This window comes from Neoarthrinium moseri, assembly GCF_022829205.1.
Source record: "Neoarthrinium moseri strain CBS 164.80 chromosome Unknown scaffold44_Wmoseri_CBS_16480, whole genome shotgun sequence".
NCBI lineage: Eukaryota > Fungi > Ascomycota > Sordariomycetes > Amphisphaeriales > Apiosporaceae > Neoarthrinium > Neoarthrinium moseri.
The window spans coordinates 1-14856 of NW_026055158.1; the positions used below are offsets into that span (position 1 = coordinate 1).

At 52.5% G+C, this 14856-nt stretch overlaps 5 protein-coding genes across 5 annotated transcripts; 2 read left to right on the forward strand and 3 right to left on the reverse strand.

Annotated features, from left to right (window-relative positions):
* Window positions 1–196: 196 nt before the first annotated feature.
* Window positions 197–1108, forward strand: JN550_009487 (uncharacterized protein; the record flags this gene model as incomplete). Its single annotated transcript, XM_049321565.1, has 1 exon — window positions 197–1108. The coding sequence occupies one exon, from the start codon at window positions 197–199 to the stop codon at window positions 1106–1108; it is 912 nt and encodes a 303-aa protein (XP_049168434.1).
* A 743-nt stretch (window positions 1109–1851) lies between these two features.
* JN550_009488 (uncharacterized protein) lies at window positions 1852–3855 on the forward strand (the record flags this gene model as incomplete). The annotated part of the gene is made up of 5 exons (XM_049321566.1): window positions 1852–1989; window positions 2076–2602; window positions 2668–3555; window positions 3639–3726; window positions 3787–3855. The coding sequence occupies 5 exons, from the start codon at window positions 1852–1854 to the stop codon at window positions 3853–3855; spliced, it is 1710 nt and encodes a 569-aa protein (XP_049168435.1).
* A 622-nt stretch (window positions 3856–4477) lies between these two features.
* On the reverse strand, window positions 4478–5217 carry JN550_009489 (uncharacterized protein; the record flags this gene model as incomplete). The annotated part of the gene is made up of 3 exons (XM_049321567.1): window positions 4478–4679; window positions 4748–4854; window positions 5167–5217. The coding sequence occupies 3 exons, from the start codon at window positions 5215–5217 to the stop codon at window positions 4478–4480; spliced, it is 360 nt and encodes a 119-aa protein (XP_049168436.1).
* Window positions 5218–5904: 687 nt separating this feature from the next.
* On the reverse strand, window positions 5905–8355 carry JN550_009490 (uncharacterized protein; the record flags this gene model as incomplete). Its single annotated transcript, XM_049321568.1, has 1 exon — window positions 5905–8355. The coding sequence occupies one exon, from the start codon at window positions 8353–8355 to the stop codon at window positions 5905–5907; it is 2451 nt and encodes an 816-aa protein (XP_049168437.1).
* Window positions 8356–10938: 2583 nt separating this feature from the next.
* On the reverse strand, window positions 10939–11969 carry JN550_009491 (uncharacterized protein; the record flags this gene model as incomplete). Its single annotated transcript, XM_049321570.1, has 3 exons — window positions 10939–11128; window positions 11206–11590; window positions 11648–11969. The coding sequence occupies 3 exons, from the start codon at window positions 11967–11969 to the stop codon at window positions 10939–10941; spliced, it is 897 nt and encodes a 298-aa protein (XP_049168438.1).
* Window positions 11970–14856: the final 2887 nt, after the last annotated feature.

A 14856-nucleotide genomic window follows, 5' to 3' on the forward strand; every position in this document is an offset into this window, starting at 1 on the left:
TGGAGGTCTTGTTCAGAATACGACTTCATAGCTAGTAAATTAATATATACACGAAGTTTGAAGAGATTTGAAGAAGGTTTGGTTGAACAGTGAGGTAAATTGTTGTATGGTAGGAAAATCGGGTGGTTGGTGAACAGGGGGCCCAAATGCAGGGGGGGCCCATATGTGGGTGCTCCGACTTATTCATTATCACGCGATGAGCTCAGCGCTCTTGTGGGTGCCAGCTGGGAAGTATGATTCTGTTTCACCATTGTGGCAGGATCAATACATCTGGTCTCCAGTGCCCGTCGACAAAAGTCTCCCCCTACACCAAACTTCATTCCTTGAAATCGATGAGAGCGAAGCCGCAACAGCGGTCCGTTCGAGAGCGAATACGTCAACATCAAATACAACCAGACAAAACATATCGGCATTAGTGTCAGAGCGAGATCTAGACCATGAAGCTGGCGAACGCGATGCCGCAGAACTGGACCAGGCGATGGGGATAAAGGGGCGACATCATGGGTCTACATCAGGCTTCTTGGTTGCTCCAGCAAAAAGACAGCCCTTAACGCCGACCGTGGAGAATAAGCCAAAGGGGACGGTACTGCGACCTGACTTATCGAAAGCGAAGAGACTGCGTAGCTTTCACCTTTTGAGGAAGGCAAGAACTGGTTCGTTCACTCGTCCAGCGGCATTGGAAACATACCACCAGGCGCATGAGAAAACCAGTGTGGCAGTGACCAAGGCCCCCGAAGCTCCAGGTGAAGACGAAGAACCAACGTTGACCGAAACATCGGCTGGGAAGGAAACCTGCGGTGATACCGCCAAGGAACCATCCAAAGGCACGAGCCAACGTAGTGTCGGCAATCAGAGAGCTCGACCACGACAGCGGAAAGATCGACTGGCAAAGGTCAAAGCACAAAGAGGCATTGATGATACCCATAAACCCGATACGAAGGTCCAACAGGCGCTGATCCAAGCCCCCATCGAGTCTCAGCAACAACCGCTTTCAAATACGCCTAGTGGCTCACAAAGCATGAGCTTGAAGCTGGACCTGAACCTCGACATTGAAGTGCAACTGAAGGTGACATTGAGGGGCGACCTGACCTTATCCCTTATGAATTAACGGGATGCCATGGTTTATGCATTCAAGAGTGTATGCATGGGGCACAGTAGATGATGTTCATCGCATTACTGCTTTGAGGCTGTGATTTTTGGAGAGATCCTCGCAATCCCAAGGCATGACCGGAAGACCCACGCGTGCATGACACGTGAATACCGAGGTCATGTAACAAATTTAGCTTTATAACAGGATTAGGCGAATGATAACATTTCTGATTAAACGGGTGCAACACTTGTCGACACATCTTGAGTGCATCTTTGCCGCACATCAGGGTCTTGTATACAGGCAAAACAGAGTATTTTACCTTGACCAGCGAGTAAGCTTGATATGGGCATCTGTATCTTAATTACTATTTCATTTAATTCTTCGCACTTATTAGTACGTGCGTCTTAGATTGCGTTCGAGCTCAAGGCAACCCGACCTAGGTGCAATACTTCCAATGTCAGTAAGTCTTGGCGTTCCCCATGGCAGGATTAGACGAATTATGCAGGAGTAACTGACTAAGTTAGTCTTGATACTAGCGTGAAGAGATTGTAGCGAATCAACGCCCTGTACCAGCAAATCATAGGCACATTACCAAGCTCGGTTACAGATCGCGACCGGGTAACCCAGCTCCGGGCGGAGGCTGGTTACACGTATCGGCCAGACTGATCAATGATGCGCATACCCCGGAATTTCGAAAGCAAAACTCTCTTTGCCAGGCATTATTATTCTACAAATGCTACAGCCAGGCCTCAGACGTCGACATGGCATTTCGAACTGAGGATATCCCTACCGTTTTGTTGCGAGCAACATCTTTGCTGGTCTTCTTCGTGGTGGCAAATTTCCTCTACAATGGGTACAAAGTACGGATGAGGTTCAGAGCGCTAAAGGCGCAAGGCATCGTAAGTGATTCTGCATTTACTTCCGATCCTGATCGTATCTCCAAGTCCCTTGCATGCTTGAACACTAGGTAGCTGACTAATAACAGCCTATCATGCCGCATTCTCTACTTTGGGGTCATCTTCGCTTGCTTGGAGAATACCGCAACTCTTATCCGTTGGACAACAGCAGTAACCACCTGTCCATCTGGCTGGTCGAAAAGTGGGAAACTCTGTTCCCTGGTGAGAAAAACTGTCCCGTAGTGATGTATCTTGATGTGTGGCCCGCCGCCGAGCCAGTGATATTCACAACACACCCTAAGGTCAGCGCGCAGTTTACTCAGGTGAAGAGCCTACCGAAGTCTCAAATGGAGTTGGATTACTTGAGGCCTTTGACGCAGAACAAGGACATGGTATCGTCGGATGGCGAGTATTGGAAGAGGTGGCGCTCGGTCTTCAACCCCGGATTTAGCTCTCGCAACATTACTGCACTCATCCCGTCCATGGTGGACGACATGTTGACCTTTGTGAACGTCCTTGAATCATACGCAGAAAGGGGCGCAAAGCAGGGCCAGGTCGTACAACTTGAGAAGCTGACAACCAACCTGACCTTTGACATCATTGGAAAAGCTACACTGTGAGTTAATTCACAGGTCGAATCTGCCCGTTGATGCGGAGGCTAATATTTCATTCCACGAAAAGCGACCTGAAGCTGAACGAGCAATCTGGCAAAAGTAGTATCCTCAAGACGGCGATGACGACGATGACGAAGCGCTTGGGGACGCGTTTCAGCCTAACAAGGACTCTGGCGATGCTTAACCCTTGGTCCCAGCTCCACCAAGACAATCGAGTCATGAGAGAAGTTCTGATACCTCAGATCGAGCGCTATCTCCACTCCTTGGGTTCGGTCAGGGAGACCAAGACCATCATGGATCTTGCGGCCTCGTCCTTGGAGAAAGAGAGCAACATCAACGACATCAGGGAGGACCCAGAGTTTCTCACCAGTCTCTTGGAGAATCTCAAGGCTTTTCTCTTTGCCGGGCATGACACCACGGCGACTACAATCTGCTGGTTATTCAAACTGCTGGAGGAGAATCCCGAGTGTATGGATAGGGTGCGTCACGAGCATAACGAGATATTGGGCCCGAATCCCGCAGATGCCACGGAGCTGATCACGAAGTCACCCCATGTTCTTAACTCAATGCCTTATACCATGGGCTGCATCAAGGAGACCTTGCGACTGTACACGCCGGCGTCTACGGCACGGGCTGGCCAGGCGGGCTTCTTCCTCTCGGATCCGATGTCCAACTTGCAGTACCCCACCGAAGGTTTCAGCATCGGGGACGGATCACAGGGAGGTCATTATCGACCTGATGTCTGGCCGCGCCCGAGGGAATTCATGCCCGAGAGGTGGCTCGTTAAGGATGGCGATCCTTTGTTTCCGATGAAAGACGCCTGGAGACCATTCCAGCAAGGGCCTCGGAACTGCATTGGCCAGGAGCTGGCGTTAATGGAGCTCAAGCTGGTGCTTGTCTTTTGCGCGCGTACGTTCGATATCGAGCAGGCATGGGATGAGTGGGATAGGATAAGGTAAGTTTCAACGAATGCTACTGAGATGCCCGATTCTCGCTGTTATGAATAAACCTCGGTAACTAATTTTTCTCTTGTTGAAGACACAACACGGGACCGAAGGATATGGTCAATGGAGAGCGATTGTACATGGTTGGCGATGGAACCGGGCATACGAAGGATGAGACGCCTGTGCGTATTAGGAAACGCATTGCGGGTTCGATGTAGGATTGATGTTGCGCATTTTGGTAGAACGCTCAAGGTTGCTCAAGACGTCACTTCTCTGTGGAAGTTGAGATGGGCTACAAATATCCCGACTAATTAACATATCATTCAACCCAAACCAACCAAATACAAAGGTAAGATCATTGTAAACCATGGTTTACCTTTTGTGGTCTCAGTATCGTGTATATCAACCGAAGGTTAATGAGATCGCGTCGTACTGCGTGGCGTGCAGAGCTCTCTGGTCATTTGAAACTAAAACACAGCATACAACCACGACGATTCCACAGCCGAGTGTTCAGCTACGATATCCTGAAGGCAGATATGCATGCAGAAGCGTTTGGTTTATGATTCGGCGAACAGGAGTCGTTGACCAACAATGACGAATACAGATCACAGTCCACACGCAGTCACTTAGTTCGACTAGGATAAACGGGCGTTGTCCATCAAGAAAAGCAGGCATCAGGACTTGAAGGGCAAATTATACCGTAGAGCGATCAATTGCAGCGATTAGATGGCTCGTCCATGGCGCGGGGATTGGAGAGACACGAGAACACAGATCCAGGGTAGCCCGTACGTGAACCAAGCTCTTGCGAATCTTTTCGTTCTTGTTGAAGCACGCGGCTTATTTCTAAGAAAATGTACAGTATTTTTGTCCTCTATCCCCAAAGCCAAGGACTCTGGTTTCCTCACTCTGCAGCCCCTCCAGTCGTCCGGCCCTTTACTTGGAGGTTGTCGACGGCGTAACGGCGTAGGTAGGTCTGACGTATCGATCCGAGTTGTACACCTTGAAGTTGTCGCCCAGCAGCTCCTTCTCTCGGGCCTGGTCGGCCAGATGTCTTCGGACCAGATCGCGGTCTTCTTCGGCCTGGAGGAGGGGGATGAGGTGGATGCGCGACCACATCTTTTCGCGGGCCAATTCGCTACGGCACCATCCGCGTTAGCTATCTCGCTCTTTCCGTGTGCGAAACTCGTTGGGGGGCAGGCATACTTCTGTTCCCTGATACCCTGCCCGAGCTTGTAGAAGCCGTAGATCATGACGGCGCCCATGCCTAGGATGAGGGTGCCGGGGCGGAAGGACGGGGCGGGCAGGTTGCGCTAGAACAAGGATAAAATCTGTCAGTCTCTTGTTCCAGTTGCAAACTCTTCTTTCAATAGATTGGCGCTTCCCCCCGAGGTTCTCGGCGGTGTCTCCGGGGTAGGCGGACGGGTGGGTGTTTAATCAAAATCGAAGCTCGTGGTTCCGCGCGCATGGCTCTGCCGATGGCTGGGGCTTGTGGTTCTTGCTGGTAACGTCGCATCTGCTGCATCGGGTGCAGAATAACCACGCCGCCGAGTTGTCAAATCGTGATGCCTCGCCGAAAAGCCTGGTGCTCCTCAACATGCGAGGGCATTTCCAAGACCACGTACCTTGTACTGTACCGGCCCGTAGCCCCCGACGGGGGGCATATCCTGCGGCATTTTGTCTGGGCTTCAATCGGAGAGAGTGGCCGGATGTATGTCGCAGCGTTCGTGGGTCGGAGGTCGATTGGCTGGTCGGCAATGGATTGATTGACTCGTTCACGATGCCGATGTTGAAGCTTGGCCAAGGTGAGGTTGACGGCAGCTCTCGAGATCACGTGACTCCGCGGGACCACCTCCCCACGGTACGTACCTTGCCCGCATCGATCATGACCCAATGTCCAATCGATATTCCATCAGGGTCAAAACTATTGACTTTTTTAACGTACGTGTTGGCAAGGCCTACTACACATTGTCAATGTAGCACGCAATGCCCATGAGCCTAGGGTTCCGTTGTTAGCCGTGACTTTCCAGATGGGGCGGATCATCCAAAGGCTGCGGTGCGGCAACGCCCAAAGCACACCGCCGGTCGTAGGCAAGATAAGCCAACCGGATCCAGGTTGTGCTCAATTTCAATGTGTACGTAGACGATGAGCATTAAGCATGGTTCATGGTGACCTAGCAGCTGCAATTCTAAACGGGGCCTCACGGCCCTATATTCGGGACCATTTCTACCCTTCAACAGACGCTATGCAAGTGAACCAGGTGCCGATATGCCCCGCCCAAGACCCCAGAACTCCTTCATAAGCATTTTACATGGGCATTTGCCTCAGCGCCAAGACATCTTCTAGTCTACAGTGACAACGATTAGGCGGCCTCGGCATCGACATCCGTGTCGCCGGCTGCCAACTCGGCTTCGAGCTCCGCCTCCAGGTCAAAGTCGTCGTCGTCGTCGCCGTCCTCTCCTCCCTCAGCGCCCTCCTGGTCTCTACTTCCATCCGCCTCATCCCCGGTGCCCATCGGCGTGGGCAGCCCGCTCCCCTTCCTACTCTCTTCGCCGGCGTTTCTGACGTTGCGCAAGCCAGTCGTCCTGTCCCTAGCGAGCCTCTGTTTCTTGGCAAGAACGCTATCGCCATCACTGGCGGCGCCGTCATCGTCTAGCCTTCGTTTGCGGCCCTTGGACACACTCTCCGTATCGGTGTCCATGTCCGAGGCGTCCGATGCGTCAGACCCCATGAACTCGTCAAGTTCGGCATCAATTTCGCCCCAATCCGCGTTGTTCAGATCGACCGGGCTGCGTTCACCGTCGTCAGGCTCTGTAGGCATGACACCGTAGACGTCCTGCACCTCCCCGTTCTCGTCCTCGTCCTCGTCTCCTTCATCCCCTGCCTCGGAGTCGTCTGGTGGAACATCATCGCCATCATCCTCATCTTCGTGGTGCTCAGGTCCGGCGACTCCCGGGGGGCTAATGCTGAGGCTTTCTCTTCCGCTTTCCTCTAATGGGGTCTCGGTGGCCCGATCCGAAGGATGCACAGTGATGAGGAAAGGTTCCACGTCCAGTTGTGTCCACTGCGCCAGGCTCTTGGCCAGCCAATCTTGGTTGACGATACGGACGCTGGGTATGCGCGCAGCCTGGCGAACTTTTTGCGTGCGTGGTCTCGAGCTGCTGATGACGAGATGTGTCACATTCTTGCTGATCTTGGTTCGAAGCTCTCCGCCGAAGCTTTGGATTTGCAGGCCGATTTCCGACCGGTGAACATCGACGCCGAGCGGAACTAGACCACTGAGTACAATGCTGCACCCTCGAAGGACACGCTTCTTCACCCACTCTAATAGCTTGCCGACGTCAGGAATGGAGTCTGCCGTGATCTCCTTCTTGCCCGTCTCTTTCCTGCGGGCCGCCACTCTTGAGTCGTGTTGAGTATAAAAGTTCTGGTGAAGATTCGACAAGTGCTTTTCCAAGTGGAAAAGTTCGTCGTCGTCGTCACGCAAAAGGTTGTGACGGTGTTGCGCGTGAACTTCAGCATGTCCGTTCTGTTCGGGGAGCTCGGTAGTAGGCACGCCCTCAGATATCGTCGAGTCCTCCTTGTCTAATTCTTCTTGCAGGTGAAGTAGAGGTCGTTCTGTCAGCTGTTTTTCAAGTTCCTTTTCTTGTTCCTCGGTTTTCAATTGGAAGAGCGCATTCTCATCGTCTGACTCGACAGTTGGGTTTTCAGGATTCGCTGTCTGGTCTTTTGCGTCCTGTGATGAATTGCCGTTGGGTAGGGGGCGAAGAGGAAGTGAAGTCGGTGAGGGAGCAAGAATGTCATCGCGCTTGGGGAGAAAGCTGGAGTTAATATCGCCGATGCCCTTGAAGAAGTCGTACGGCGTAACTTTGATCAAATTCTCCCTATTCAGGGGCCAGACGTCGGCTCGGTCATCAATGACAACCACCATATGCGTGCTCACGGGAAACAATCGCTGTAGTCGCTTGGCGGCCAGACTTCCGTTCTCGTCGCGACTGATGACGCGATTACCAAAGAACTTCATCTGCGGATCAATGATTTTGGCGATCTCCTTCGCGTACGCACGCGTTCCCATGGTGTAGATATGCATTTCGTACAGTTCCGACATCTTTTCCAGGAAGTTAGCCAGCCCGGGCCGCAGCTTAATGTAATAGGAGCACTTTGGCTGGTCCTTCTGCTTGGGCCCATCGTCCAATTCAAAGCTGCGCACATCCTTGACGGCTTCGTAGTTGGGGTTGTTTGGATCGCTCTGCCAGTCCTTGATCGTGGGCTCGACACAGGCATGTATAACCGTCTGATCCAGGTCAACCACGAGGCTCAGCTTGCGGGCCTCCAGGAGGCGTTCCTGCAGCTCTAACTCTTTCTTGGCGGCCTCCTGTGGGGAGACCTTGAGCGCGACATTGTCGTGCACCATGGCGATGGTGGCACGCTCCACATCAAGGGTCCCGGCAGCCCAGTTCGACTCAAGCATATCTTTCCCACATCGCGTACAGAGACCAGCATACTGGGTGTCATGGGGACACGGCTCGTCTATGCCCAGTAGGACTTGGTCGCGATGTATCACTTCCCCTTCCTTGATGTGCCACTTTACAATGATTCCATCTCCCGGACAGCTCCAGTCTCCGACGCCCGTCTCCTCGATCTCGCGCTCCTCGTCCAGCTCCGGATCGCCAATTGTACGCTTGTATTTGAATGTGTATTGCACCAGGTTGTCTTGGCGTCTCACCTCCTCGCCTTTGTGCTTGGAGATTCTGCTTATGGTAATCGGATAGTGCAGGCCAGACCCGATGTGAAACTCCTTCAGGTTGACCATGGCGGGCGGGCGGGCGGGCGTCCGGTGTTGTGACACCGAGCGAGCCGCGGCTTTCGAAGATCGGACTCTCTGCTGGCGAGGCTCTGGGGGGAAAACAGTTATCAGCAAGTGGCGCTAGATTTACGCATAGAAAGCTTTGTAGGTAGCATTGGAATGTCAGGGGTGGCATTCATCTCTGTATCCGGCTTCCACGTGGGCGAGGAGGGGAGCTTAGACAGAGCGCGTGGAAGAGCTGGATGTTGAGAACCAACGCCCTCAGAAAAGAATGACAACGGCTGTAGAAAGGATACGTCTGGCAATGCTAACAATGATCGAGAAGAGAAGGAAACTCGAGGGTACCTACAAGAGTGTTTTTCAATTGCTTCCCTTATCTAAGGAGGAAGCTCCGAGACCATTCCAATATCACAAGCTCATGAGCGCCGGCTAATCCCATGGCCTATGATCGGGTTACCAGGTTGCAGTTGCCGGTTCCGATTGGAGTCGTCCGTCTGCAGCCCAGAATGACACCGTCAGTCACGGCTTGGCCGGTCTGGTAGACGCAAACGGGCGGTGCGTGGTGTTGGTCGGGATGAACCAAGACAAAGCAGTGGGCTTGTGTTGGCTGTGTCTCAGGTCGAGTAGTTCGCGGCCAGCTACGCGTGCGTACTAGCTACCTGTGCTCTGCACTACGGGTGCTCTGAGCGGCGTGACGTGATGTGATGTGATGTATGGTGTGGTGGCGTGTTGCGATCGATGCGATGCAAAGTGAGGCGACGCGATCAATCGGGTTGGATGATGGATTGGCAATGGCAATGGCGTCGGCGTCGGCGTCGGCGTTGTTGATTCGGGCAGGCGGTGTGTATTTGTGAGGGGTGCAGCTAGTCAAGTTCACCTTTGTAACTTAGGTACTCAGTATGTACCTCTGGGTATGCTCTCGCTGTTAACTTGCGGGTGTGGTGTGGCCTCGGCGAGGCTGGAGGTGGAGATGGAGGTGCCGGATGCGGCGAGGCGCGTTCTGTCGCAACCAGGCCACAGCGGGACTGCAGACCTCGGCGAGCACGGGACACTGGTGATGGTGCTTTTATTGTGGCATCCAATCCAAGTGACCTTGGGGAGTGTAGGAGGAGGGAGGGCTTCTAGAAGCTGGAGGACTAGGAGTACTGGGTAACAGCCCGCAACCCACCCGGTGCTGACGTCTTTGGTGAGGTCCTTGTGCTCTCTCTCTCGGCTGGAGGTCCAAGCTCCGAACAGCTCCAGGTTCCAGGTTCGCCCAGGCTGTCCTGTAGCTACAGCACGGTCACTACTCAGGAGCTAACCTGTAGATTGGTTGAGGCTGGTTGGTTCGCTGGCTGTCGGACTGGGGCCTGCTGGGCTCGGTTAGCTGGCGCGCGCGATGGATGATGGATGGACGCTTTCGGGTGGCGCACTGCAGCGGATGCCCACAGCTTACGCAGGCGGTTCTGGTTGGCAACAGAGCAGCCTTCACCACTGAATATAGCTTCCCCGGATTGAGCGGACTGTGGGATGCGCAGTTCTCGGTGGATATAGTCGCAGCAGAGTAGTATCTCCAAGCTTGGTCGCGTGTCGCATGCGGTGCGGCAAATCAGAGTCATTCGGGGCTCCCAGATTCGCGAAACCGCCCGCCCCCCGTTGCGCTTGGGGATGAGGGGCCTTTTGTACCTGGACAGCTTCCGTCTCGTGTGGCGTCACCTCCCCTACAATCCCATCCATGCCACCCCGGTCCGACTGTCCAGTCCAGTGTCTCTGCAATCTGCGGGGGAGCGCTGGGAGTCAAGGGCCCAGCGCCCCCAGCGCCCAGCACCCAGCACCCAGCACCCAGACAGGCCAGGTGACTCTGCAGTCTGTCGTACGCCTGACATGCACAACAGGTAATCATCTGTGGCTTGACATGGCATCATTGTGGCTGATGCAGCCCGCCCTGACACGCATACCTATGTACCTATGTGCTGTTCCTGACTCCTCGGGGCATGACTTCTTGGCAGGAAGGACCTCGGACGCTGCAGTCATTCTTGTGCAAGCCGGCCACCTAGCTTAGCTTTCTGGCCAGAGGGGCAAGAGGAACGTAGCTTGCCAGCGTGTTGCTTTGCATCAGCAGTATCTTGTCATTGGTGTTGGCCTACCGACACATAAGGACCTGTATTCACTGATTCAAGAGCGGTTCGCGGAAATGCTATACCTCTTCCTGCATCAACGCTATACCACCTATAATCCGCAGAAGAAACACGCCCACTCGACAATCAAGACCAGAATCATAAACAGGTACGAGCAGAATATATGAAGCTACGTACCTGTATTCAGTGAAAAAAGTAGACACATCATACTCGCTCCACTTATGGGCAGTTGTGTCCGAATCGGGATGAAGCCAAGGAGCGGCACAAAGTCCGGGGATTTTAAAAACACTTTGGTGCCTAGTTCTCTACTACATCAAAACATAACACAAGGCCGTATTTCTTATCGGCTTCCTAACCCCTATCAAGCTCCTTAAACGCCGCGTAGAGAAAAATCCGTGGTCACATGTCCAGACCCAGGTCCGAGTTCCTGCCGTTGCAGCTAGCTTTCTAGTTCCAGCCATGGGACAGGATATCAAACATGTACTTTGGCCACCCAAGATGCTCCGGCAGCCATACCGTGAGGGTTGCGTCCAGCAACCGCTCGAGTGGATGCAGCAAAAGGGTCCCCGCGAGCTTTCCGAGACGAAAAGGCAGCCGTAACGACACTCGAGCAATCAGTCAGACTAGCCTCGTCCACGCCCATGAGGCCTAGTTTCTCCATGCTGGAATGAGGTAGAGTTAGCATACAGCATCGGGTATGTAGGACATGGCATGCAAAACGAAGGGATGCTGGGCTTACGCTGGCACAAACGCAGCTTGCCAGTCACTCAGACTGCCGGCAAAGGTCGTCCAATCGCCGCTGGTAGTGCTGGAATTGCTCAGGTTGATATCACTCTGGAGACTCGCAGGCGCGGTGCCGTCAGTGGTCTCCGAGTAGAAGTTGGTGTCTAGATCATCGACTGTGGAATCGAGAGCGACACCAGCCAGGTTTTTGGCCGCGCTGTGAGCGCCGATCAGTGCAATGAGCTCCGTGACAGTAAACCCTTTGGCCTCGAAATCCGAAACGATCGAGTCGGCCGCTGCGTTGGCGCCTGGTATTTGGCCTGTCGGGTTGGCAGTGCTTGAGTCCACTCGGCCAGCTTTGAAGGCGATGGTCGGGCCCAGAGCAGCTGCTACACCGAGCGCTGGACCACAGTCAGCGAGAAGCATCCACAACACAGACCCTACTTCTAGTTACTTACCGGCAGCTAGCTGGATGGTATCGGCTGTGCTCACGTTGTACTGCGTGGCCTTGTCTCCAAGGGTAGAGCAAATTCCCACCATCTGGCTGTTCTCACCACGATCACTGCACTCGCCAGCTAGTATGAGTGAACCATCGCATGCTTCGGGAAAACAGTCATGGAATGTTGTTCGGATGGCCGCGCGTGCGTCATCCGTCGCAGCACCATTGCTGTCGACAAATAATGCCTTCAGATCAGTGGCAACGTCGGTCCACACAGCAGGACACTGGCCGGCAGCGACTCCCAAGAAGCCGGTGATAAGAGCGATGGTGGAGGAATGCATTGCAATTTTATTCTTATCGATGTATCAGGGCTGGACAACAGTAGAAGTTGAGACTGGGCCGCGTGAGGATGATAAAGTGGCAGCAGAGCCAGATGATGATACTATAAGAAAAAGCTTTTGTCGTGAGGAGCCATCTTATCTTTATATAGGCCTCTTCAGATATATCATGGCGTTGAGACGGATAGCTTATATCCACCCTCTTTGCACAACCTGGGGTCTAAAAGCTGTAGAGCTTGCAGATCTTGTTTCTCGTTTCCCACCAGGCCAAACGCGCCTAAGGAGTTCATGACAAGGCCGGTGCTGATCATGAGTCCAGCCGCCGAGGCTGCGCGGCTGCAATGCGTATCAAACGCAGGTGTCAAGCCCCGGTTGCATGCGAACAGACCTTGCATTCATCATCCCCGCTGCAAAGTCCCATACGCGGGCATGGCAATCCCCGACTATTCATGGCGACATATTTTTAGACCCGTCGCCGACTGAGGCCCAAGACTGAGAAAAGTGACCACTTACAGCAGGTTCAGTTGTCAGCCCACCGATGCACAGATGTCCGTGGGTAGATTCGCCTGAAGCTCAACGCTTTGACACAAACAACTCAGGTTTTCCGGTGCCTGACGAAAAAGTATGGGTTATTTTGTCGAGAAGCAACAGTCTCTCTGAAATGCATCTGCAGTATCACAGTACACTGTTTATTATTTAATGCAACAGTGGACCGGGCGCGGGAGCCCGCCGATTGAGGCATCGGCTGATAGATACCATGTAGTGTTCATCCGAAGGTTCACAAACTGAACCATGCAATAATATCATTGGTCATGGGGATCCGGAGAAAAGCAGGAGCTGGCGGCTTTAGAAGCTGGCTCTTTGCTCCTCGTTAATAACCTCTGCCGACGTGCTGTAACTATACAGTACCTTGCCATTGTCGCAAGATGGCCGATGATGGGCCGGGACCATGATACTCGCATGTTGGGCCTTTATCCCCGCGATCTCCTACGCACTGAGGTGCTCGTAAGACGTACTACGAAGCAGGATGGGTTTTGTTGCTTTGGATGAGTAACACCTTACATCTGAGGGGTGAACTGTAGTCTACCGTGGTTAGATTTGGCTAGCGCACGGGAATGGATCTTGAGGAAATGCTTATCTGTTTCAGGTAGCGTGCATCCTCGGCAAGGGTCTACTCCATGGCCTAGCAAGTTAGAAGTCTTCTTCACTTCTTTCAAACTAATCGAGCGAGTGAGTGGACCCGGGGCTTTGGGCTCTCGAGCTCTCGTCAGCCGTATGTGGGCATTGTTCAAGACTAATGGCTATTGTGTTCACGCTGTAGAGATGTGACTTGGTGGCTGACTGGATCAGAGTAGCCCGTAATTACCTAGTTACCGAGACAGCTTTACCTCATCGCTATAATCATTCTTGTGGTCATGTATAATGTGCTTCTTTTCTCCTATTCTATTTGGCAACTTTAACAGCACTGGCCGCTTTGCTTTGCCGCTGTAAACGCCTGGAAATCTACTGGCAATTGGTGAGATTGCGCGGCAATCTAGCGCGAGAGATCAGCCTTATAGTTTACCTTAAGCGGCAACACCTAACGAGTGGACGCGTGTTGCGCAGGGGATTGCGACGGCTTACGACGACAGTGATTTTCTCTGCAAATGATCTGCGACATAGCGTATCACTGCGTATTAAAGGTGCCCACAGCCTGTGTTGTATACGCTGTGACCCTACCCTGGGTCACTGGAGTGTTTCGAGTCCGAGCGCTTCAACATCCCTGCCGGGGAAGCTAGGAACGCTCGCGGTTTACTAGGATTGTTCAAGAGCCTCATATATGACAGGTGACTATATGCAAGGGTAGCAAAAATTCTCCGATTGCAAGGCTCGCCGCGGATGGGCAACCACCGAACGAGAGACCAGTGATTTGACAATCAAGTCACTGGGCGCCCGTCATTCGTTCTGACTAGCTGTTGAACCTCGCCATGATCGGTCGTATGAATACATGATTACAAGGTTGACTAGTAAATTATGAAACACTCGCGATGTGACTTTGCCACGGTCATTAGAAACAAGAGTGATGTCAAACCATCTAGGCATGGTGTCCACGCCTTTGTAACTCCCGATGCGTAGTCCTCCTTTCTAGATTAGCATCGGCGTTCGTTGCCTGGATTCACAATTGCTTCCTTTAGACGTAGATATGATTGCGTCTAGATGCTTCGCATTATCAAAAACTTCCACTGTGCGTGTCCCTAGTCTTGTAAGCTATACATCATGCGTATTTCTTTGTTTTGCTCCATGATAAATTCGAGTTCCACCGTCAAACGTAAGAAAATACATCGAGCCTGGCCCCGATAATGCCCATGTGTTTACGTGGTTTATCAACCTGTTCCGAGCAAAGATCCCTACCATTCATTGCCTGGAGTCCCTGCTCTTGCACTAAACAGGGTGTTCTGTGGGAGTTCAAGTGCGAGGGGCTTAGGGGCATGCGCAACTCTGGGCATGGCGTCGCTCTCGGGAATAATTCAAAAGTGAGACTTGACTAGAAGATTGGGTTGAGTATATCCGTCATGCTGTTTCAAGTTAAGCCCGAAGTGTAAATAAGAATTGAATGAATTTTTCATTAGATATAACGAAGAAGTTCGAGGTTGCGCTGTAATGATAGCCTACGTGCTTGAGCATCTATACGACGACAAACTTTTAAACTTTCACACTCATCCTAGGCACTTTGACTTACTCAGTTCTTTATAACCTTTTGTAGTTGTAGAACTTTGGGAGATCTAAACGTCGGTCCATGAATATAGCAAGTGATTTACCATATACATGGCGTTTTGTGAGACCCTTACACTGACAGTCCTTGAACATACCAGTTCTCTGGCCACTTTTTCAGCATATACACGTTTACCTA